The following is a 25,975-nucleotide window of genomic DNA, read 5'->3' on the forward strand; positions in this document are numbered from 1 at the left end:
TTCTTCATGTGTTGTTCTTCATTCCTTGGTGAAATTCTGTATTTAGAGTTGAGGACATTCTAACTCACCAAGTAAACATTTTAATGTTTGTGATTAAACAGGAAATGCTCAAGCATAAGTAATCAAATTGTATGACACACTGCAGATTGTGAAATAATCTTTTTGTGTTTATTATGTACACATACAAAGAACATAACGGTGAGAAATTATCAACATGAAACAGAAAAATCATGTCCTAAACTTCACATTGTTTTGGCTCGTGAACAGCAACAAAAGTAATTAGATCGAAACAAGTTCAGCCTGTTTCTTTCTGCTCATTCACAGCTGAAACATCTTTAACAAATGAAATCAGACTTTGTAAATTATATCTCTGACTCTAAACCTTTCACTCACACAGACCGTGTTTCTGTTTCTGTCCGGGTCACTCGTTGTAGCGTGACAGTTTGAGTCGGGGGATGATGTTCATGGACTGCAGCTCCTGGAACAGCAGTTTGCAGGCGTACGGGATACGCAGGGAGGAAACGTGGCAGGATGACTTACAGTAGTGGCACCTAAAAGAAAAGGGAATGAAAATCAGACTGGATGCACAACAGAAGAGCACAACTGTATTTCTGTCAGATCTGAGGACTTGTACAGAGCTGATGATTAGCAAAAATGATCCGGTGCTGTGTGCTTACAGATTCAGTCTGACCATCCAGACTGATCCAACCAGCTGTGATCATATCGGACATGTCCTATTTTTTTGCCTGCACCTAGAAGTTGCTCAACATTCTCCTGATCAGATTCTTCCCTGTAATTTGTTTTCCTTTGTCTATTCTGTACACACAACATCTATTGCATGTCTGTCTGTCCTGAGAGAGGGATCCCTCCTCTGTTGCTCTTCCTGAGATTCTAAAGGGTTTTTTAAAGGGAGTTTTTTCCTATTTGAAACAAGGGTCTAAGGATAGAGGATGTTGTATTGCTGTACATATTATAAAGCCCCCTGAGGCAAATTTGAAGATTTATGGTATTGGGCTATATAAATAAAATTGACTTGACTATTTATAAAACCAGCGTATCAGATGTTATTCAAGAAGTCCTGTTCTAACTCTTACATTTACCTTGATAACAATAAGACATATTTTTGTAACCCAGTCAGTGAAAGACAGAATATAAAGGCACAAGCATGTGACTTTTTTATTTTGGGGGGGGGGGGCAGCTCTTAAAAAAGCCTTTACTGGAAGATCTGAAAATGCAAAGTTAGATGTCTACAACTATTGAAATGTTACGTTCTTAATTTATTTTCCAGCTTTATTTTGTCTTGAACAAGGATCAGAGTTTCAGCCCAAAAGTGCAGACACAGTAGACAGAGAGGGGTCCAGTTTAAATGATCTGATGTAGAAATGATCACTATAAAGACTATAAAGACATTTCTATCTTTTTAAAGATCACATCTAACACTTTTAAAGACCTGCCCTCCAATAAATGTGAATTTCCAGTATTGCTAACATAAAATATCCTACACTAAGGTTCTTTCAGTACACGTTAATGCACACTGCATCATGTGAGTTACCATGAGTGACAAACAGTGACCGACAAAAGCTCTGATGTCCTTTGTTCCAGGTGTGTCGCACAGTGTCTCTTCAAATCTTAAGAGCACACGAGCACCTGCAACTAAATAATGTCATCCACTGGTTTCCAGGAGAAACTGATCACCGATAGAAACATCTGCAGCTGTAGACAGAACTTACCACCCAGAATATCCCAGCAGGCCACACTGTCCGCACACGTCCACCTCAAAGGCATCACTGGAGATCATGAGGCGCTCCAGCAGTAACATGCTCGCTCCGTAGCCGATCAGACAGTCTCGCTCCATCTCGCCCAGACGCAGGCCTCCATCCCTGGAACGACCCTCAGTCGGCTGCCTAACGGACGAATACAGGAAACAGTTTTACTCAACCTGATGCATGTTTGGAAGTTTGGATTGTATTCATTTTTATTTGTGACGAAAACATTCAAGAAGTCCAGCATAATCATCAATGAAATTCCGGGATGTAAAAATCTTTCATGTGAGGCGCAAACTCAAAGAATAACCACTCTTCACAAACAGGGGTATAATAGTATCAACTGAGTTATATTAGAGAACACTATCAGTTATTTTACCTGGTTAGAACAGCTCTGGGGCCTCGGGCTCTGGCGTGCATCTTGTCCAGGACCATATGCTTCAGTTTCTGATAATACACCGGTCCGAAGTAGATATAAGCCTCCAGAGGTTCTCTGAGGAAAATACAGCCGTCAAACATGGATATCAAACTAATAAACATTTTTCAACGCTACAACACGGAATATGTTCGTTGGTAACATATAAAAATCAGTCATGTATCAAGTAAAAATACAAAACGTTTTCTGGTTAAAACTTTTCGAACATGAGGGATGGCTGCTTCTCCATTTCATCTGATTGTATATTGAACATTTATGGGTTTTTGGTCCAATGATTTGAATCACTTTGTCCTCTGGTAACTGGTTTTTATCATGACTTTGGATATTTTACAGACTGAAGGTTTCACCTATTAATCAGAGGTGTGTTATTGTCTTGTGGTGATGCTTTGAAAAGAGGAGTGGCTCTGAGAATCATCCGACGTCCTATAGATGACCCTTAAAAGAGGTTGTCGTCATTGCTCCTGAACCCACTAACGTGGAAGAATTAATAAAATAGTCGCTGTTCTCTGAATAAACAAGAAATCCCAACATCACTGACAAAAAAACATTTCAGTTAATGATTACATATCTCAAAGCAATATTCATGTCTACACAGGCTGCGTTTTACAGTGTACTGAAGAGAATAAAAATGAAAGGCAGCCACTGGAAAACGACCTCATAACATGGTTTTTGGAAAACACTGAGCAGTAAAATGACAAGTATTGTGTTTACTACGATAAAACGGGATCTTTTTATTACCCGGTGATTCCTGAGGTGACGTAGTCCTTGCCCTGGTAGTTGTATCCATAACGGATAAGATCCTCACACACATCCTTCACCTTGCTGCCTCCGAAGGCCGTGCCGTAGTGAAACCGGCCGTCCAGGACACCTGCCTTCCCGGCCAGTAGTTCGATCAACTTTCCCACCTGACAGAATCAGACACACCGTTTGAAATCCAGAAATAAAACAACAGCTCTGTTCATAACATAAATCTTTTGTCATTTATATTCTCTCCTGGGACCAAATGTTGATATTGTGGATGCGTTTAGATTACACATGTACCCCTCGGGGTGGGAGCAGCAGTCTAAGGATGACTGATTTCAACAATTCCACTGAGGTCACACCCAGAGGACCCCTGACCCCATCACATAAAAGGAAACACCTACTCTCATTTCACTCTTTGGCCACAGAAGCATCCTCCCGAGCCAAACATTTCTGAGTCTTCCCCATGACAACGGCAGCAAACATGCTGGCACTGACAACTCCGGCAGTAAAGATCATTCAGGTTTTTACAGTGTAAAGGGACAAAACGCAGGCAGAAACACAGCCAAGTCATTCACATTCAGCACCATCCTACTCTTCAGATGTACTGTGCATGTTTGATAAAACTTCCACACTCTGCTACAGGCGGCGGCTTCGCTGGCAGCCGTCTCCGCAGCAACAAATATCTGTTTGTGAACAGTAAGATTGCTGCTTAGCGGCGTCAATGGACGTGTGCTCTGGAAGCCAACGATAACCCAGAGAGGAGAGCAGCTGGGATAATGAGGGTTTTGTCTCAGAAGAGCCGACACAAACTTATGAAGAGCGAAGGTCAACACAGCGACTGAGGTGATTCAGACTGAACTCGCAAAAAAAAAAATCCCAAAAAACAATCGTCTACAGGTTGTGGATTAGGTGTCAAATTACCACTTTTTTACTACAACAAACATTAATTCATCTTCCCCTTCTGGATCTTTACCAAATTATTATGGTTGAAATGTTTAGTTGAATTAATTAGCAACAGTTTTGACAACTGATGGATCATTTTGGGTCACTTTTCAACACTCACTGAGTCCGTTTTCTCAAAACTGATGATTTGTTGCTTTTCTTTGTCCTTTATGTTTAGTATTTAGTTTCTAGTCAAGACATCTGAAAACTGAAAATTCTGATCAGTATTGTACTTTTCTGACATTTTATAGAATCTAGTATAGAATAGAAAAACTACTAATAAAGAAAAAAAGACTTTGCAGATTAATCAAGACTTTCTACACTTGTGAAGAGCCGTACCGTCATTCTGGAGGGATATCCGTGAGGGTTCATGATGATATCTGGACAGATACCTGTGTCACAGAACGGCATGTCCTCCTGTGGGACGATGAGGCCACAAACACCTGACACACATACACAAACAAATACAAAAACACACATTGAGGTCAATGAACACATCTGGCAAAGAAAAGCAATGAAACGATTACAGCAGGTTGACTGCGCTTTCACAGAAATTACATCACAAAAGTAACGAGCATGTAGATTTACCTTCAAGTAATGCTAAAAGAATAAGTCAATTAATCAATTAGTTGACAGTTTAAGACTTTAGATAATTGATTAATCATTTTTATCATCATTAATCAAGTAAAAGTGCCAGAAATCGATGGTTCCAGTTTTTCACATGTGAGGATTTGATGCTGCTCCCTGTTTCATGTAAGTGTAAATGAAATATTTTTGGGTTTTGGGCTGCTGGTTGGACAAAACATGACATTTGGAGACATTACTTCAGACTCTCAGAACTTGTGATGGGTATTTCTTGCCATTTTTGGGGGGCTTTTACAGACTCAACGATTAATAAAAAGCAATTTGACAGATTAACTTGAACAGAAAATATTTTTAGTTGCAGCTCTATCAAAGCCAGCTTTGTCAGTTAGCCTAAAGATGCATTTCTGACCAACAAAATTTGTAGTAAAACATCACTTAAAATGATGAAGACACAATTCATCATTCTTCAAGCTGTTTTGTTGTCGAATTGCTGCTGGGAAGCTTGGTGTGGACCTCTGGCGGAGCATGACATTTCCATACTCATGTGGACAGACAGGGTCCTCTTTTGATTCACATGACATGGGGGGACGAGCGCCCTGGTAGCCAGGAGTTTAAGTGTGAGTGCAAATGTTTGCTGAGGGGCCGAAGCACTCTTCCCTGGCCAGGGTAAACAGATTGTAGGCCCATTTGCAAATGAAAAAAAGAGAAAGAGGAGAGAAGAGAAGGAGAGCAGGAAGTAGAGAAAGGTGCTTAGCTTGACAGGGAGACTGGGATTACACATCCATGACTTTCAGTTCAACTCAGAGGAAGTGGAGGGGATCAACTGGAGAGGAGAAATTGAATCCGTGCACGTGGGAAAAATTTGCTATTAGCCGGCCACAGCGCAGACTGTTGATGCCTTGCAGGATGTTGTAACAGGATGTTGACTGGGAACAAGTGCAGCGATTTACTGGAAAGTCATCCAACAGCAGGAAGGAGAGAAGGTGAATAAAAGAGCGAAAAGGCGAGTACAGCAGGGCCAGAAGAGAAGGGAAAAAGGGAAAATGAAAAGAAAGAAAAGGCAGTAAAAAAAAAAGTTTGGATATCAGGGTAAATGTAGGGTGAAAGAAGAATGAGCAGAGGAGGAAAGAAAGTGGAAAATGGTGGAGAAGGTGAACAGAGAGATTCAGAGTGAGAGACACTAGTTCCCATAGCAGACATCCTCGGTGTTGTTTGTTTTGTGTGAAAGTGAATGATAAAAGAGGCATGAAATCAGCAGAGAAAGGCAAGACAACAGCAAGGGTCCACAGCCCTCCATCACGGCTCATACAGCTCCACGCTGGCGGCTTGCACAATGGGCCCCCACTACTGACAACCCCTCCACATCCTCCCCCACCTGCACCCCTGCACAGCCTCTACAGCTGTGTGTGTGTGTGTGTGTGTGTGTGTGTGTGTGTGTGTGACCGGTAAATAATTAACTTATTCTGCTCTGCTGACCAGGACTTATGAGACTGGTCATGAGTAGCTGGGAGATCTATTGCTGCGGCCAGATTCACTTCTAATTAAATAAAACCTTGGTTCAGGATTCAAATCTGTCAGTTTAGGTTTCCATTTGAAAATAAAAGAAAAAGTGGTTATTTTAACATACAAACCCCCCCCCGGAAACAAAAAAAAACAAAGCTTCACAAGCTTTTCTTAACTCTCTAAAGTAGCTGTGAATGCCTCAACGTGAGTCTGGCTAAAAACAGGCTGTACCTCAGCTGCACATCTGGGCCTTTCCATCCAAATCTCCTCCAGCTAACCCCCCAGCGACCCCTCTCTCTCTTCGTCACTATCTGAGACAGAAGACATTGTCCCATCTAGAGCTGACCGCCCCGTGGCCACCGCGTTAATGAAGAGAGTAAATTATGCATGGCGCCAGTTAGCTTTTTGATTAAAACATCATACAAGCCCTCTATAGGGGAGGTGCTGCAAAACAATGGAGGTTGTAAACACTTTTTCCCCCAGTAGCAGCAGAATACTGCTGGGGTGTAATAAATTTGCATAGTCTGGCACAGGACAAAGAGCCAATTAATTGAAAAGAGCTCTTGAAAGATGAGGACAGGAGGGCAGTGACAGAGCAACAACGACCGGGACTTGACTCAACAAACGCTCAGGCACAAGTTTTTTTCTTGTTCGGTCACGTACAATCTTTCACAACAGGTCCAAATCTGGCCTCAGAGAGGTGAATATTAATGAAATCCTTTGTGTTGTTATAATGCAGGTTTGAGCTCATATTGAGCTGAAGATGATGGTGTGACGGAGCTGAGGATGGCACCTTTCTGTCCGTGCCGACTGCTGAATTTGTCTCCTATCTCTGGCCTCCTGGTCTGCCTCAGAAGGATCTTGATGAGGAAAGCATCTTCGGCGTTGGATGAGATCATGACCTTCTCGATGTATGAGTCTGTGGAGCCTTTATAGCTGCAGAAAGAGAACAAGAGAACACACTCCTTAATTTTCTTTACAGCAGGATTAACTCTAAGAAACTTTACAAGGGCTCAAGTTTTGTGCTGTGCTTTCAGTCTCTCCATCCATTTTCTAAAAAACAAAAGCTGAGCAGGTGAGACCACATTGAGGTGACATCAGTAAAAGCCAAGAGTGAACGCGTTGGGGTGGGTGGGTGTGGTGGTGGGAGCTGATGTGCGCTCACCTGATGGGCACGTCTCTGTACTGGGGCTGGCCTGGCTGGGTACTGCCCTCCAGTGGTGTCTGGGTGACAGTTGGCATGGATTTGTTCACCAACACCTGCTTGTTCTCCACTCTCTCACCTGTTGCACACGAGAAACATCACGCAATGTTAAGATGGCTTGTCCTCATTCATTATGTGCTCGTTTAGATTTTCAGACACTCTGAAAGACGTGAAAAGACTTTTCTGCAACTTTTTAAAAACATTTAAGAGTCACAGTCTGAAATGCACTGATAAACAGACTCTCTCTGCTCCATGTTTCACAGCCATAAACTCTCATAGCTGGTTTCAAACACACATCGGGAGGTTTGGCTACTTGTGTGCTAAATGGTGTGATTTCACAGAGAATTCTCTGTAAAGCCTCTTTATTGATCTCTTGTACCAACAAATGTCCACTTTATTCTCACTATGAAGACCAGCTTCTTCCTGTGAAAGCAGCCACTGTAAAAAAAAAAAAAATGTACAACTTCTTTAACACGGTGGAAAACATGTTGCCCGACCTTCTGAAAGACAATTTATCCACCCTACCTGCCAGGGCTGTTTTGCCTGCTGACAAAACTTTCAAACAATCAAATTTAAAGTCGGCAAGCACATAGTGTAAAGCGTGATAACTAATCAAAATTACCGTAATTCACTGCACCTATGGTATCATTCTTGTCTTTACCAACATAAAATGAAGTTGTGATAATAAGAAAGAATCTGGATACTGTATAAAACCCTCATCAATGGAGACTTCTTCAAACTACCTGGAAAACAACAATTACAAGTTTTGCAGAAATCCATCTGCTCTGCCTCAAATCAAACCACTTTTCTTTTCTCAGATGATAATAAACACTGAACATCCCCAAAACAAAAGTATACTAACTAGAAGAGTGCACTCAGTTGAGTTCAGATCTCCGTAAGGTATGTCTGGGTGCACATATAGTCTCAGTTTTCTTTAAGATGCATAGAATAGTGTAATGGTATTGTAACCGAGAGTCCTCCTGAGTTCACCTTACTGTATAAACTTAATGAGGAAACAATAAACAGGACGATAAGTCCAAACTTCTCAATTTAAACACTGTTATTTATTTAGAATTTTTTGCTGTAACACACCACACAAAATAAAACTCCTCCCTCCCAAACAAAGAAGAGTTGAATCTCACTCAATTGTCCCTCATGACTCTGTTACAGTCAAGATGGCAGCAAAGCTAACAAAAATGGAGATTTATTCATCTCATATTGTGCCTAACTTTAGTGGATGATAACATATTGGGTCATTTGTTTTTAATCTAGCGGATTGCTGGAAATGACTTTTGCTGCAGTTGCCGATCACTTGTCGCCCCTACCAGCTGGTTCAGAGGAATGAGGAGTCAGTAGTGAATGGTGGTATAAAACGGTATAAAATAAGATTTTCAACAATTGTGAATCCCCAAAACCACTACATGTCCTTGAGCATACAGTCATAAATGTGCACAAAAAATATTAGGCAGCAGTATGTGAGATTAGCTGTGGACAGATACACACACAACCAAACAAATGATCTCCTCCAGGCTTACATCTGGCGGAGATAATAAGATATACGTTATTAATGTCTATTAGATGTATTATTAGATCAGTAGAGTCTTTGCTGCTCATCAGTGGTGATGAGCAGCAAAGCATGCTGGGGCTCTTCCGGTCCTGCTGGTACTCACCGGGGGAGCAGATGCCATCAGCGTCCAGGATGCTGTGCCTCCAGATGGGCTTTTGAGTGGCAGCATCCAGCATGGGTCCCATCACCTTGTCAAAGGTCTGGTTGGTGTAACGCCGCAGCGTACACTTGGCGTTTTTATAGACAAGGCAGCGGCCAAATCCTGGAGGGAAACATGGAAATTAGACTTTCTAAGAGTCTCCTACCTAAACCGGTTGTTGATATGAAAACAGTATCTTTTCATAGAAACCAGACAAACGGCTTTCACCTCTGTCAAGCGAGGCTTTGTTGAGGACCAGAGCATCCTCAATGTCGTAGCCGCTGTAGCTCATCACGGCCACGGTGGCGTTCTGACCGGCAGGCAGTTTCTCAAAGTCAATCAGCTCGATTGTTTTTGTTTTGACCATGGGCCTCTGAGGATACGCCAGCAAGTACATCAGAGTGTCGATACGGTTCCTCTGGTTGTAACCAATAGTACCTGGAGACAGGAAACATGGAGAGAAAACTTATATCTGTATACCTGTTGTTCAACATTGTTTAGTGCTTATTTTATACCTATATCAGTTTTATTATCATTATTATTACTATAAGAGGACTACAGGTGTTTAATCCTCCTGTTGGGTGGGTCATGGCTGGTCCTGCTTAGCACCATCTCAGAGCAGCAGAGTGGAGGAACGAGGTGAGTTATGGCATAATGCCTGGCCTCCCTGGAAGTCTTGACATTTGTCAGATGCTATTACTTCACAATCAGGCTACAAGCACAGAGTCTGTGATAATAGACCCGGGCCACACAACTAGATTTGCACATGTATAGGGCCGTCCACACAAAACAGACAAGGCAGAGGATATTGGGCCAAATATAGTTCCAGTCTGTGTTTTTGTAAAGATGAGGGGGGAGGGGAGGAAGGGATGGACGGAGGTAAAGCGGTGGGGTGGGGGTGACAGTGGCTCTTACGAATGTTAGCAGGGCCGTTTGGGGAAGTTTTGGTTACCAAGGAGCTGCGGGTGCACACTCTGTGGTCTTTCGCAGCTGAGCACACTGACCCCCTGAGCACAGCCAGAGCAGACACAATGAATTGCTAATGACACTCTGGGTGACTGGCAGGGAAAGGGCCTCCGCACACACACAGCACAATAGAGAACCTACGCAAGCGCCCCATGTTTGATGTCCATGCGCATACACACACTGACACACACACACACACACACACACACACACATAAGAACAAACACTCAATCACACATACAAATGTATTCTGACAAGTAGAGCAGGAGCAGAGTTTCGGGGACACAAACCAGCAGGCTTCTTGTCTCTCGCTGCTCGCTTTACTTTTTGTTATTCTAATGTCCTTTTGTATAATTTTAACTTGTACAAATAAAACTCTAAACTCTGAACCGGCAGCTTTAGGGGGCTTAAGAATAGTGTTCATGTGAGATTAAATTACTGTAAGTGTCAGTGTTTGTGTGTATGCATGCACAGGAGTAAATACTGCAGCTGTGTGGAGGATGTTTGAGAAGAGATTTGAGATCTTCACAGTTTAATGACCTGACTGTTGACTGAAGCTACCTGCTCAGCTCAGTCTTACCCATGGCCTGCTTGCCCATAGCGCACTGGTATGTGTTCCTGGGTGACTGGTTGTGGTGGGGGTAGGGAATGAGACCGGCACACACCCCGAGCAGCGTGAAGGGCTCAATCTCCAAGTGTGTCGTGTCTCTACGGAAGTAAAAAAAAACATGTGGGATGACACAAACACACCAGGAGGAGGTTTTCCCATTTTTAATGTGTCAGCTAAATCTAGTGCCACTCACTTGTTAATCATGTGCTCATAAAGGGCGATCTGACAATCATTCTCCTCATTGACATCCAGATACTCCACCAGGCCCTCATGCAGGAAATCTTCAAAGGTCCTGGAGTGGAGAAAATTGAGTTTTAGAAATGATACAAATCAAGACAAGGAGCTCTATCAAACCAAAATCTGTTCTTCAAACACAAATAATAATTTGCAGACAAACTATATGCTCTCTTTATTGACTTCCAGCCTCACCTGTAGCCCTGAGACAGATCTTCAATGTGTTTGTTTTTCACCATCGGCTGCCCCTTCTTCACTATGATGTACGGTCTAATGAAGGGAAAAAACAGACCAAAGCAGAATAATGTCAATCTAACAATGAGTCACTTTTCATCCTTTTCTTTATTATTAAATTCCAACACATGTGGCAATAAACTAGAGGACAAAATTCCTTTTTTTAACAATGTACAAGATACCCAACTAATGATCAATTTTAGTATACCAGAAACAAGTACTTTTACTGCTTTTGTAAAGATTTGGATACGAGCTCAGAGGTTTTCCAATTTTCCCACCTGCAGAGACGTCCTCCATCAGATGAGATGTAGACGCAGCGGTCGGTCAGGTTGGTGGAGATCGACACAAACTCATTGATGAAACCTGCCCTGCGCATCAACCTGAAGGTGTTGACCAGCTTATGATGATCTCGAATTACACCTAGAATGTTACCTGTGGATATGATGGAAAGAGATAAAGATAGAGACAGTGCACATATTTACATAATTTACATAACATCACCTGTGAAAGAAAGAACTAAACTACAGAGTATAAAAGTGTCTCAACAATTTCCTCATTGATTTCCAATAACTTACTTATTAGCTTAACTTACTTAGTTTATTGTTGTCATGATCTATAGCCAGCCATCTTTGAAAGTGATGACTGATATATTTGATTCCACTTTGTGATTCCCACATTGTGTCTACAGCGGGGCTGCAACTAATGATTATTTTCATAATTGATTAATCTTCTTATTATTTTCTAGACTGCTCATGTTCATGTATATAATTTCCCGGAGCTGAAGGGAAAGTCTTCAAATTACTTTTTGTCTGACAAACAGTCAGAAGATATTCTGCTCACTATCATATAAGACAAAGGAAAGCAGCAAATCTTGACATTTGAGAAGCTGGGATGAGGAAATGTTTGGCATATTTGCTTGAAAAAGGACTCACAGCAGATAATTATAGATACTATGTGTGTGCACAAACCTTAAACTGGAAAAAAGAAGAGAAACAGCCAGTTTTGGTACACAGCATGCATTTACAGTAGAGCACTCTGAACCTCCACGACTGGTGAAAACAGCTCAAACTGGCTGCAGGGGTTTGCGTTCATATCAAGTCTGACAGACGAGCGACTGGAGAACAGAAGAGACTCTGTGCTCCGCCTCTGTGTGAGGGCACATTTGCAGTGAACACACTCTGAAGGGCTTTGACACCTGCTGCTACCAACTAATTAAATGGTATGGCAGCTAATATAATTTGACAGTTATCAGTGGTGAGACAAACATATACAGTAATTAAGGGGCCAAGTTCTGACTCAAGAATAATACCTACTGCTGCCATGAAATTAATGACTTATCAGCTTCCCTGCAAAATACAAAATTACCTTCTGTAAACTACACAGAATATTTTCCCTTCATGTTCACAAGCAATGCATTCAAAACAGGGAGGATTAGACTTTCTTTTTAAATGATCTAAAGCAAAAGCATCCAGCGTTAATTCTTTCTGTGTTTATTTATTTATTTATGCTGCGCAGGAGTTTTACCGTTGAGGAAGACTAGGAAGACGCTGGGATAGGAGAGCTCCTCTCCACACAGCAGGTTGACGTCTTCTACGCCAAGGTTGAAGGCCAGTTTAATGATCGGACCGTCCTCCATGTCGGTGGTGATGTGGGTCATCAAAGCCAAGTTCTTCACCAGACCGCAGGCCTACAAAAACCAGAACGACAAATGCAAAGATTTAAAAGGTTTCTGTGTATTTAGTTACACGTGACAACACGCAACAACACTAGAATACTGTGTGTGATTTTTACACAATCTTCAACGATATTCAACATCCTTCGCATGATATCTGTAACTGACTGTCCTGTGATTCTCTACATCAAGAGCTACTGTATGAAAACTGTATATGTGTCACAAAATATCTGCAGACTGTATCGATAGCTCCCAATAAAAAGAGAAAGTTTTCGATCAAACAGAGAACGTTTTCAGATGTGTGGGCGCTAAACTGTATGTAACACAGGACTCAAGTCAGCTGTGTTTAGGCCAACATGTCAATACTTAATGGGAGCTGTCTGTCTTTAAGCATCACTAGTGCAAAAACATTACATCCTCTCAACTGTGAATGTTTAATGGATTTTAATAAATGCTAAAAAACTATAAAACAAACTGGTATTTCAGTAGCAGTACAGTATATTTTCCTTTCCAAACACATTTTTCCAACATTTGCAGGTTCCAGCTTCTCAAATATGATGATTCACTGCTTTTTCTCTGTTCTATATCACTGTGCATTGAATATATTTAACTTTTGGACTGCTGGTCAGGTAAAACAAATGTCAAACAAGATGTCACCTTGCATTCTTTGGGAAACTGTAATTATTATTTTTTTAACCATTTTCTAAAATTTTATACACTAAAAGATTATTTCAATAGTTAAAATAATTATCAGCCTTTACTTCTATACTATGCTGCTGCTTGCACACTAACATTGTGGACAGGAATCACAACATAAATAACACCAAACAGAATAACTTTGTTCCTATACGCTCGAGTACATACATGCATGAATACCTGCTCAGGTGCTCACTCACCTCTCCTTCAGGGGTGTCAGACGGGCACAACATGCCCCACTGTGAGGGCTGCAGGGAGCGCGGCCCGCTGACCTTCCTGGTCTTCTCAAACTGGGAGGAGATCCTGGTCATCATGCCGAGAGCCGATATGAAGGAGAGACGAGACAAAACCTGGGTGACGCCCTGACGGTCCATCTTGAATCTCTTCAGAGACCAGTTGCCCTTTGGACAGAAAACAGCAAGAGAAATAAAAACATCTGTGTTCACATGTTAACTCATTTCCATGCACAAAAAGTCATAAGATTCAGCATTAATATATTACAATTATGCTTAAAACAAGTATGCTGGTGCTTTCTAAGCAAAGGGGGAAACATGAAATTACAACTGACAACAAAACTTCTGAGCTAAAAATCAAACTCCTGCACTAACTGAGCTGCTATAGTCAGAAAGTCATTGATCTGTCCGACATGTGGAGGTTCAGAGTGATCTCAGGTTCAATGATGGTTTTTCTAAAGTTTAACACACTTTCTGATGTTTGACTTCTCACCTCTGTGCCGTTTTAATTGAGTTCATCATCATTTTCATCATCAAATGTGTGTTGAAAATAAGCATGATACATGAATGTAGAAATACAGGCATCCAGGCATTTTATAGTTTGTAGTTATACTGTTTTATATAAATAATAATAATGTCTTTGTTGATTTGTGTTTTGTTTTACCTGCTTTAAAAAAGTAAATGCAAGTTAATCATCATCCAAATAGAAAAAAAGTTATGTTTAGTAGTCAAAGCTTGAACTATATTTTTCTTTTAATAATAATAATAACGTGCGCTGTGTGGGACGCTGAAGATGGCATTCTGCTCTTTGCAGCTGGTGCTGAGTAGCTTTAAGGATGAAAACAGCTGATAACTTTTTCAGCTAAACAGCATTTAGATCTTGAAGTATAGATACAACTGTTGAAATACAATTAAAGCCTTACATTTAATTACTTTTTACCCCCAAAAAGTGTTTCTCCCAGCAGATCAGGTAAGGATTCAGTTTCTCTATCAAATATCTGTCAGTAGATGTTTGCTGATGTTGGTGGAGAGGTGTATCCTTTATATTTTTGTTTATTTAATTATATATCTCAACTCTACACCCGCTCACCGTTGATATGGCGTTGACCATGCCGTTGGTAATCTGATCCTGCCGCATGTGCTTTACCACATCAAACTGCGCTGCCCGTTGTTTGGGGATGATCTGGTCTGCAATTTTCTTCAGTTCAGAGTTGAACTTCTTAAACAGATCTTCAAACAGCAGAGACAGAAGCTGGGAAGGACAGAGGGAGACTCTCCTCAGTAAAAACATACGAGTTGATATATATATTTTTTTTTAACTTGTCAAGTTTCCAAACAAACCACTGAGTGAGAACAACAGTTGTCTCAGAGATAGAGTCGTCATTGTTTCTTCACACAGTCTGGCTCTCAGATCTCCTGGCATCTGTTGGTGTCTCTAATCGACGCCGAGGTGCGTTTACAGTCAAAATTTAATAACCAGGTGTGCTGGCTCACTGATAAGCCTGACCTGGCCCCCCTCCCAGGTCCCTGTCCTCCTCCATCAGGCCTACAGGAGGCAACCTCTCTCACAACCCCCCCACCCCCCTCCACCCCACCCTTTGCATTAGCATACATCAAAACAAACAGGCAGCGCTGCTTGAAATTAATAAAGAAATTAAGCTTCCGTTGCGCAGCCAGGCCAATTAGTTGAATGTCAGGGAACCATAATTGGAGAGTGAGGAGATTGCTGGCGTTGTTAGTGTGTAAGCCCCTATTGAAAGAGGGCTCTGTGCCCCCCCTCCTCCCATCTCCTGCTCCTTATACAGAGCAGGTTGGGGGGGGAAATTAAAGGCCTTAAGACAGCAGTAATTACATTATCAGAGCCGGGCCTGCGGATTAGCTCAATCGCTCCAGTCAAGGCAGCAATTCTATTGTCACAGTGCTGAAAAATCCCCATGCTTCCACAGCCTTGGGATTTTGGTGCCACTGCATATCTCTCTCCTGACAAAGCCAGGCTGAAATACAAGGGGAGGGAGGGAGGTGGGTAGAAAACAAAACAGGGAAAAACAAAGCTGAGGGAAAATAATGAGAGTCTTATTAAAAGAAGGAGGCAGGAACAAAGATGCAGGTGAGAGATCAGGGCTGGAGCAGCCGCTGTCCTCTGGTCCAACTCTGTGATCCATTCGCACTGAAGCACATGTGAGTACGCCGTACGTTTCTATACGCGTATTATTAATAAGCATCAAGCTTGTTTTGTTTTCTAGTGGCTCTATGAGTAAAGAATAAACACTTTTCAGTTGAAAATGAATGAATGAACAGCCAGATTGACCGGGTGCCTTTTAACTTGCAGATCTGAACTCATTCACAGCTTCCTGTTGATCAGTGAACAAATTAACTAAACTTAATGAGCATGATGGTTTATTCACATAATGTTGAGCATTAAAACAGTGATTGAATGGCTGATTCAACAAGGTATGAGCAGTAAATGAGACCACATGGAGGATAGAGGCTCACCTGTCCGGCCAACTCAAGACGTTTGTTGCCATAGTAATCTCTGTCGTCCACCTTGTTGTCCCCTTGAGCCAGGATCACCCTCCGCACCATCACAGCCAGGTAAATACACTTGGCCCTAAAGTTGAACTCTTTGACCTGAAGACAAATTATAAGTTTTTATAAACTATAATGAGTCGTTACATTGAGTATATTCTAACACTCTTGTCTGTCTATTTACATACAGGCACGTGTGTGAGAATAAGTGACGCCAGCAGTTCTCTGGCCTCCTCCATCTTGGTCTTCTTGGGTCCCCCCCACATGCGCTGTCTCCGCACTTTATTCCCGAGATACCTAAGAGCCTGAGACACAGAGCAGCACACACAGCAGAGGTCAGATCTTTTTTTTCATACCTTAGTTTGGTGCATATAAACATGTTTTAACCTTCTTTTATAATATGTATAAACAACTTGATGCATCAGTGTTGCATAAAGAACTTTAAAGGGGAAATACACCAATTTTACACAGAAATACCACATTACTTATCCCAAGGATGATTACTCAGACTGTGAAAACAGTTACATCAAGTCTTCAGCGGCCGTGGAGGGAACTTTTTAAAGTCTGAAAATTTCTGGAGTGCTCTTTTAACCAACAGTCTTAAATTAGACATCATTGTTTAGATGAGGAAATATCTGTTCAAAGAGTAGACAAGTGAATCTGATCAAGAATTCGATGCAAACTATCAATACATAAAACTTTTTTTCTGTGATCAATTGTTATTATTGCTTATATAAAAAAAACACAACCCTCCTTGCACCTGCCACAAGATCTCCAAATAATTAAGTCGACATTATCACAGTCCGCACAAAAATCAAATGTACTTAGGTCATACAGTTGTTCTTGGATGCACACACACACAAAAACTAGAAAAATACAGAAATGTTCTAAAACTACAATAAAATAGACTATCAATAATATAGATAGATAAAAATAAGTATTTGCATACAATTAGGACACTATGTACAACAGTGAAATTAAGACAGAATCAGAGTAAGAAACAAACAAACAACAAAAAAGAAAACAATATGCAGATACTTTATGAAAGCACTGAGGTTTGTAACTCAGCGCTGGCCAACAGTTCAGTTAGAAATATGAAAAAACAACTGTTACGCTTAAACATTTAAAGCTATTTTGCAAACATGCTGACTGTGAAATGATTCATGTGTGTGGAATTTTCTAAAGAAAGAGCGCATCAAATGTGTGTATCAAGCTTGTGGGAGGTCAAGTGAATCACAATGGGCATAACACACACACACACACACACACACACACACACACACACACACACACACACACACACACACACACACACACACACACACACACACACACACACCTGAGTCAGTGTTCCTTTGGAGCGCTCTACAGGACTATAGAAAAGGTCAAAGGTTAATGAGGCTGAAGACTTTTGGTCGAGACCACCCACCCTGGCCTCCATAATGCAGAAAATATATTTAAAAATAAATATATATAAATAAATAAATACTTTCAGGGAAACAGTGTAGAAAGTCAATTAATTGTCTTATGCAGAGAAATTTAAAAAAATGATTAAAATATGTCTTTTTGAATCTGATGTCCAAGTATATCACTGCTTAAAAAAAAGAGAAAAAAAATGACAATCAAATTTAGTTTAGGCAGATTACTTATCATAATCAGATAACAATGTTTCTTAAGCCTCATCTGCCTTTAATTATATAGATTTAGGCCTCATTGTGCACAATACAATGACCAATGAATACCATGAAAAGACATCATGGAGGCTGGCAGACAGAGGAACATGAGAGCTGCAGCGGCCGGTTGCTAGGAAGCAAATGTGGCCTCATCAATGCATCAGTGGTTCGTCTAACAACATAATCTTTATGAAAAACAAATTGGCCGATTGCATTCATCTGTAGATGTCAAAGAAAACACGTGGGCCTCCTGAATAACCCATGAAACGCATTACTTAACTGGCTGTAAGACAAAACCTTAGTCATCTGATCACAGAGAGACAAAGAAAATACCTTCTGTCATCAGCAGCATCCTGCTCTTCAGAAGCAGTGACGGCCAGACGATGAGCAGACGTTGGGGTCGTAATTCAATATCAGCGTTTATTGACTTCCAGCTGAATCATATTGTAATGATAAGATCTTATCATGTCATTCTACACATTTCTGTTGTCCAAATTAATTAAAAACTAACAAAAAACAAAGTAATTTAAAAACTAATGAGCTACTGAAGTTTGGAAACGAAAGAAACAGTCACTGCTTTGACCATAAGTTTGATTATTTCATATGTGATTTTATATACATTTGTCTCATCATGATATAAATGTTACTAGAAAATGTCCTTAAGGGAATATTGCAACATTTTGGAAAATACTCTTAGTCGCTGTCTTGTCAAGTTAGACGAGGAGACGATGCGACTCTCACGTCTGTCTGGTCAATATGAAGCCAGCACCACTTAGCTTAGCTTAGCACAAAGACTGGAAACAGTGGGAAACAGCTAGCCTGGCTCTGTCTAAAGGGAACATAATCCACCTACTAGCACCTCTAAAACACACTAATTAACACATAATATTTTGTTTGTTCAATCTGTACAAAAACTGGAGCGTAAAAATGACACGTTGTGGTTTTACGGTTGGTTATGATCCCGACTATTTCTTGGCCAAATGCAGTAACTTCCTGGAGTCTTGCAGGGAAACTATAAAAGAAGAAAGGGTCACTACGTCATAATGCCAACGTTCTTGCTCTGCTTGGTGCCAGACTTTGGTGCCAGTTCTATTGAAGCCTATGGGAGAGGCACACTTAAACCCAACGTATCTACGTCATATGACCTTTGATGAAGAAGTGACTAACAAATGAAAGAACAAACTTCAGAGAACACTGACTCATTTTTCCAAATGTGTGCAGTCGTTTATTTGCTGTTGGTCTCCAAATAGCATCCAAAGATGATTATAGACATACTTTACAGGACTCATGGTGAGTCAAATTAAAACGCTCACCATGGCAAATTTAAAAAAAAGTTGCAAGTGAAGTGTCCCTTGAAATTATTGATGTTTAGTATAAATAAATGTTTAAAAACTCTGTATTCTTCATTCCTTCTCTCTTCCTTTTATTTCGATCCAGAGACTGCATTACGATGATTAACAGGGCTAATAATAGCTATTATCATGGGAATATCACGTATTCAAATGAAACGTTTACAAACCTCCTCTGATTATTAACTGTGCATCGGTAGGCTATTAACTAACCCTTAGCTATACAACAACAAATGCAAACATTTCATGGCTATCGGAAAATTTAGAAAAACTTTAAACAACAAACTTGATCATCAGAAAACAATGGACTGTAATTATGAATGAAGCAATCAACACGTGGGCTGTAATCCCATTTGTCTGAAGCCCATCTACCTAACGCCTGGTCGCCAGATCAAAAATTGTAGATTTTTCATTACATAATGTTACCTAAAAGGCTCAGAGTTAATTTAGTTAAAGTGTTATCATAGTTTAGCTAACTTGCTAGCGTTAGTCTGTTACTAACCTCAATCACATACGCATAAATCTAGCATAACACTAACATAGCTTACATGCAAATAAATTATTGAATTAACATACATATCTAATGAAATGTACCTTGAAAAACACATGAAACATTAGCTAAATAACAACCCATCAAAACATCGGTGCCTCCATCACCCAGACTGTTAACCTGTGACACTGAGAGTGAAGAGATGAAGGAACTTTCTGCCCGTTCACCACTACGCTAACTCCACTGACTGCGTTCAAGTGTGGCACTAATGTGCGTTCAGGCGCTACACGGTGACATAATGACTCTTCCTTCTTTTATAGTTTCCTCTGAGTCTTGTAGTCACCGTGAGGTTGCCAGGCAACCAGCAGTGACTCCAACTAGTGAGATGTAGAGGTACTTGTGTTTAAGCTAAGCTGAACTAACAAGCTGTTTGCTTTAGCTTCATATTCACTGTACAGACACGAGAGTCTTCTCATCTTACTCTCATCAAGAAAGAAAATAAGCGTGTTTCCAAAAATTTAGAGAGTTTAGAGGTTCAGTTAAAAGGTCTGAGAAAAGCTTTACAGTCCTCAGATTTGTTAAATGTGTTTTTTTTTTATTGAACTGTGAACTAAATATCAAATAAAACCCAACATTCAAACTACTTATTGTTTATTTTTTTCATTATGCACTTTTTTTAAACTTGTATTTTATTCTTTCTTTTTTTTCTCTCTTCTAATTTCTATGTGCATGCTTGTTTTATCATCATCCTTTGATGTACATTGTTCATGGACAGTCAAGGCTTGTTTGTTTTGTTACTATGACGACATTATTTGAATGTCCTCCGGAGTCAGAGCAGACTTCATACACCTGTTTTCACAGACGTGAAAGTAGTAATCATGATTAGTAAACTAACTTATGTGTGAAACTGGTGGAATACTCCTTTAATTTCATGCTGTGGACCACTGAGGTACCTGAGTCTGTGTGAAGATCTGGGCTTTCTGACACTCCTCCAGACTGGGGGCGAAGCTGGCCATGACGTGCTCCTCTGTACCGATCATCTGCACTATCTCCTGGTCACTCTCCACACCCATCCCCTGTGGGATTGACGTACACACGGTTTGTCAGTCATGAGATGAAAACTGAGAAGAGTCGGCAAGATTCACAGGATGAAAAGTGTGAACAGTCCTAGAATTAAAAACAACTTAAGTAGTCCATCTGTGTGACCAGAAAAAGACCAAACACACACACTGTGGACATTTTGCAATTAGTAACTGGAACAAAAGGTGAGCTAAGAGGTGTGAGGGGGAGACGTGTGTGTGTGTACAGGGAGCGAGAGGTGAACTGGGAGTCAGAAGGTTGTCTGTCATTTGCTTATGGAAATGTGAGGCTGTGGGAACTGATCCACTCGTCCCACACTGGAACTGGGGAAGAAGTCACCCGGGATATACAAGTGCAGGGCAAACAGAACGAGCACGCAAACTGTGTCCTGCGGATAATGATGCTGCTTGAAAACACTGACGTGTTTGTAGAGATTCGTCCTCAGAGGGGAGAGAAGTTAATGATGCCAGCTGGCCATCTGACATTTTCATTGAGAGAGAAGAGCGACATGAAAATGAATCTGATGAATTATTGAAACTACAACTGACTAAAGTGAATTCATGTATTATTAATGATGTGTGAAATAATCTAATACAAACAGTTCTGTGAAAAAAAACAGAGTGAAGAATAAAATAAATAAAGTTATTTCAGAAACTTTTGCTTCAGCCTCTGAGAAACACAACTTCCTCCAACGTCAGCTAGCTGTCTTGTAGCGCCCTCTACTGGACACGGCGTCTCTAAGCTGTGTTCATCCTCATTACAAGCACTTTTCACCTTGAATATGATGGCGATGGGAGCGTCCTCCGACAGCGTGTTGTGTCTCAGGTAGAATCGGCCTTGTTTGACAATCATGTTAGTTCTGCTTTTCTTCTCATGAGTGGAGCTGGAATAAGAGACAAGAAGAAGAGCAGTCAGAAGAAGAAACAGGAGGTCAGACATGGAGGATGAGCAGTTTCACACAAAAAAATTGGGAAAATTGGGCAACTAATTAAAACAAAAGTAATATTGTTAGTTGTCTTTCTTATAACTCCAACAAGAGACAATTTCAGGTATTCAGAGGGAGTCGCTCCTTTATAAAACTATTGTGTGAAACCTAAACACTGTAAACACTCGAGGAATTACAGTATTTTTCTGCAAGTTGTGCCTTTAATTTATTACACAGTATCTCTTAATGAGACAAAATCAAAACATTATATGTAAAACTAACCTCAGACATCTTCATATCTTGGGAGGAAATTTACACACACACTTTCTGTGATTATTGAAAAGCTACTCTGTCTGCTTTATGTTTGAAATATGAACTTTTTGAATGTAGATTATTAGAAAAGCATCTGAAGCAGAAGGTTGGATTTGATGACCAAAATCGAATAGCTTGTTTGACAAGGACTGAGACTGATATTGCCTGTTTTTGAGGTTTTTCTGCAGGTTTTGGACTTAATAAAAATGTCATTGCACTGAGCTCCTGGTTAGCGGAGACGTTGTTACAGTACCTGGTCACTGAGGCTCCGACTGCCCCCTTCCTGTCCTGCTCCACAATGATTCGATTCTTGGACAGCTGTTCTTGGATCAGAATGACTTTCTCCTGACCTTTTACGATGAAATAGCCCCCTGTGAATAAAAACGACACAGTGTATGGTTGCTGCTTTCATTCTGTGTCGATCGTGAGTTGAAACAGGTTTTAAGATGACTGTTTTATGATGCAGTACCTGGATCCAGAGGACATTCATTGAGTTTCGAAAACTCCATGGGCGTCTTTCCTGTGAGAACACAGTTTGAGCTCCGCAACATGATCGGCATCCTGAGGAAAACACAGTTAAACATTAATAACAAGAACTCCTGTCAAATATGTCAACAAATTTGTTTTGTTGTTGCCTTCTGTTGCTGAAAGAAGAGTTTGACTTATGAAAGAACTGCAAACACAGAGAAGAGTTACAGTAAATTTATTAATTTATAGTAAAGATGAGTGAAAGATGCCAGATTAAGATTTATGAAAAGGTTTTCTGGACTGTGAATTTCGACTGTGAAGGTCAGAGATGTGACACAAACCTTCCGATGGGCAGCGCATTGCGGATGATTCTCTGACTGCCGCGCGTGTACTCTATGTCCACTGTGATAGGCGCCGAGTAGGTCATGTCTCTGAGACGACACTGGTGGAAACACAAGCAGGAACGATGAGCTGTATCTCAACAGCAAAAGAAAACGTTCTGACATTTTGATCTGAAGAGCTTTGACAGCAGATTTCCTCTCCAGAATCACATGATCTTTAAAAGGCAGCGACATCACAGGTTTAGATATTTTGACTAAATAACCCTGTTGGATCTACAACAAATCATTATTTAGTTATCAGTTCATCATTGTATTACTTTTGAGTGATCCACTTGAGTGAATCCATAAAAACAGAGCTGCAATGATTAATCGATTCGTTAATCGACAGAAAATTAATCGGTAACCGTTTTGATAATCGATACATTGTTTTGAGACATTTTTCCAAGAAAAAATGTTAAAACTCACTTCATCCAGCTTCTTAAACGTGAATATTTTCTGGTTTCTTCAATCTTCTATGATAGTAAACATAATATTTTTGGGTTGTGGACTGTCGGTCGGGACAAAACAAGACATCTTAGGTTACATCTTTGCTTTGTGAAAATTTGATGGACATTTTTCACCAATTTTCTGACATTTTATAGTCCAAGCAACTAATCGATTAATTGAGAAAATAGGAAACAGATTCATTGATCGTGAAAACAATCGTTAATTGCAGCCTTACATTAAAATATCAAAAGATATTGTGAAAAATAAACATAAGTTCCTAGAACCAAAAGAGATGTTTTCAAATGGCTTCTTTAGTCTGATCAACCGTCCAAAGCACCAAAATATTAAATTTTCAATTTTATAAAACAGAGGAAGGAAATTCTCACATTTGAAAAGCTGGGAGCAGCAAATGTTTGAGGTTTTTACTGACTCAATTATCAAAATTGTTGTTGGTTAATTTTCTGTCAATCTCCTGGTTGTTTCAGTACCAATTCCTCTAATCAAAAATTATGTCAAACTACATGATCTCTCATATGTATCCAACAATGTTTCATATTCAGCATTAAAAACCTGCTATTGTCCTTATTATTATGGAACAAACTCGCTCACCTCATGAGGAGAAACTGGTCGTGTTACATTGAAACTCTCTTCAACATCAGGCATGCCAACGTAGATGTTCAGGTACCTGAAAGAATAACATGTAAATCATTGAGTCTAGAAGCTGCTGAATGCTCGTCTGATCGTCGACTGAAGCAGACGATGAAAGATCTCGTCACTTACTTGAGGTACCACATCGGATCGGCGTCACTTGTGATCTTCTCGTTTGCTTTCATGATTTTCTTTATCTGTAAAACGAGACGCTCACATTTACACACAGGATTCAGCTGAAACAGCGGTAACACACACATTCATGTCGGGGTTGTGTTTTACCTCCACATTTATGAAATAGTTGAACGAGTCGATGTGCTGCTTCACCAGCCCTTTCACCTGGAAAACAGAAACATTACAGCGCTGAGATGATGGATTCAAGTAGTCAACATTAATAATTGATTGACTGCTTAAACATTCACTAATTCCAGTTGCTTAAATGTGACGATTTGCTGCTTTTCTTTGTCTCTTCTGTTTGTGACAAATCTTTAATTTAATTTCCCCTCTCATTTGGTGATGACACAGAGACGTAACATTAAGGAGATATGAAAGTACTCATATAGAGAATGTACGCTTAATATACCTACATACATTCTCAACAGAAACACAGACAAGATGTGAAAACATCTCTGTCAAGATGGGCTACAGGAAACATTGAAATCATTCATTTCATTGGTCTGGACAGATAATACTTCATACTGTACATATAAACAGCAGAAGCTTAGCAACCACAATGTTACTCATGTTATTAGTGTCCCAGGAGTGTAGACATACCATAAAATTCTCTGTACATCCTGTTGGTTTGTTTGTTTTTTAACTTATGATGTCTCTATGATGAAGATACGATTTTCAGCTGAAACTGTCTTTAATAAATGACTGTTAGCCTTCAAGTCTGCCGCCTCTGTGTCCTGCATGATGCAGAAGAATAGAGCCTAAATTCAGTTTTTATCCGTCACTGTTTTCTTCCATTTCATTACTAAATAACCAATGATTAGTCAAAAAATATCTGCAGATAAATTGCTAATGAACATAATTATTCTCTTAAATATTTCTGTGTGCATGAGGCTACTGTGGGCTGAGTTTTAAATAAATGAGCAGGTGGCTACATTAGATTTTAGTAGATTTATGTTGCATCAATGTGATGAAGTATCTTGATTTGTCATCAATTTCATACACTGGACTAAAAAAAACAACGGACCTTTACCTATAAACAGTTACTCAGTTTATTTTCTTGAAAATGTTCTATTTGTAGACATAAATGAATATCACAGCACAGTTGAACACACCACAATGAACACTGTGAGAGAGGATTTACATCCATATCTCCACATCACTACTTGCAGCCTTTGATGTTTAACACATTTTCTCAAACAGCAGGTACATTCAGGTGTGCTGTGTTACCTTCAGGAAGGCTGGCAACAGTTTCCATTTTTCCTGTTAAAAAAAGGAAACAAAAGAAAACAATAAACACATCACATTAAGTCAGAATCACTCATTTGAGACACTTTTTACTCAGAAACTGCAACTATTACTTCAGACAGTGAGTTAAACAAACTGTTCTGACAAAAATATTAAATATTATGTGACTAAATTAACAAACAATAAACAAACGGACACATTGGCTATAGTTTATGTTCACATATCCTCTGTCCACACTGTATATAAAGCTGTTTGTTGTGTTTTCTATCCTGTTAGCTGCACCACGTTAGCCTGCTACCTACGCTCGTGCTGTGAACGTTAGTCTTTATTTCTTTTAAACTCACCGCCACCGTGTCGACAGGAGCCGCCAACTGCTGCGGAGTCAAGCCGCTAAACTCGTCTTCAAGAACCTCCATATTTATTTCTAGTGTTCAACAGTAAACATGTAAAACTCTGATCATACTGTCAATGTTGTTATACGGCGTCGGAAGTCGCTGCAACATGCGTCTCGTCGTGTGTTTCGCTGTAAAATGTCCGTGCGGGCGGAACCAAAGACAGGGTTCCGGGTATGAGATCAGTATGGATGGATGAGTAGTTTCTGTGAAATATACATTTATATACATTGACTTGTAGGTGGTAAAAAAAAAACCCAAACATTTACAGATACTTTATTTGTGCATTTCCATCCTGTGCATATTTATACCACAAGATTTATTTGATAGCTGTTCTA

The 25,975-nt window shown here is 40.2% G+C and overlaps 1 protein-coding gene across 1 annotated transcript; it reads right to left on the minus strand.

Moving 5' to 3' along the window:
* Positions 1-290: 290 nt before the first annotated feature.
* Positions 291-25,781, minus strand: polr3b (polymerase (RNA) III (DNA directed) polypeptide B). Its single transcript, XM_042410634.1, has 28 exons — positions 25,590-25,781; positions 25,228-25,260; positions 24,109-24,165; positions 23,959-24,023; positions 23,788-23,863; positions 22,693-22,793; positions 22,353-22,444; positions 22,137-22,254; positions 21,421-21,529; positions 20,520-20,642; positions 16,243-16,359; positions 16,022-16,156; positions 14,619-14,780; positions 13,496-13,696; positions 12,452-12,614; positions 11,206-11,359; positions 10,889-10,963; positions 10,653-10,751; positions 10,430-10,557; positions 9,112-9,321; positions 8,848-9,006; positions 7,139-7,256; positions 6,767-6,909; positions 4,225-4,328; positions 2,938-3,104; positions 2,143-2,256; positions 1,731-1,904; positions 291-551 (listed from the first exon to the last, which is right to left on the minus strand). The coding sequence occupies exons 1-28, from the start codon at positions 25,659-25,661 to the stop codon at positions 422-424; spliced, it is 3,399 nt and encodes a 1,132-aa protein (XP_042266568.1). The 5' UTR covers positions 25,662-25,781; the 3' UTR covers positions 291-421.
* Positions 25,782-25,975: the final 194 nt, after the last annotated feature.

Source organism: Thunnus maccoyii, chromosome 5, assembly GCF_910596095.1.
Source record: "Thunnus maccoyii chromosome 5, fThuMac1.1, whole genome shotgun sequence".
In the NCBI taxonomy this organism is placed as follows: domain Eukaryota; kingdom Metazoa; phylum Chordata; class Actinopteri; order Scombriformes; family Scombridae; genus Thunnus; species Thunnus maccoyii.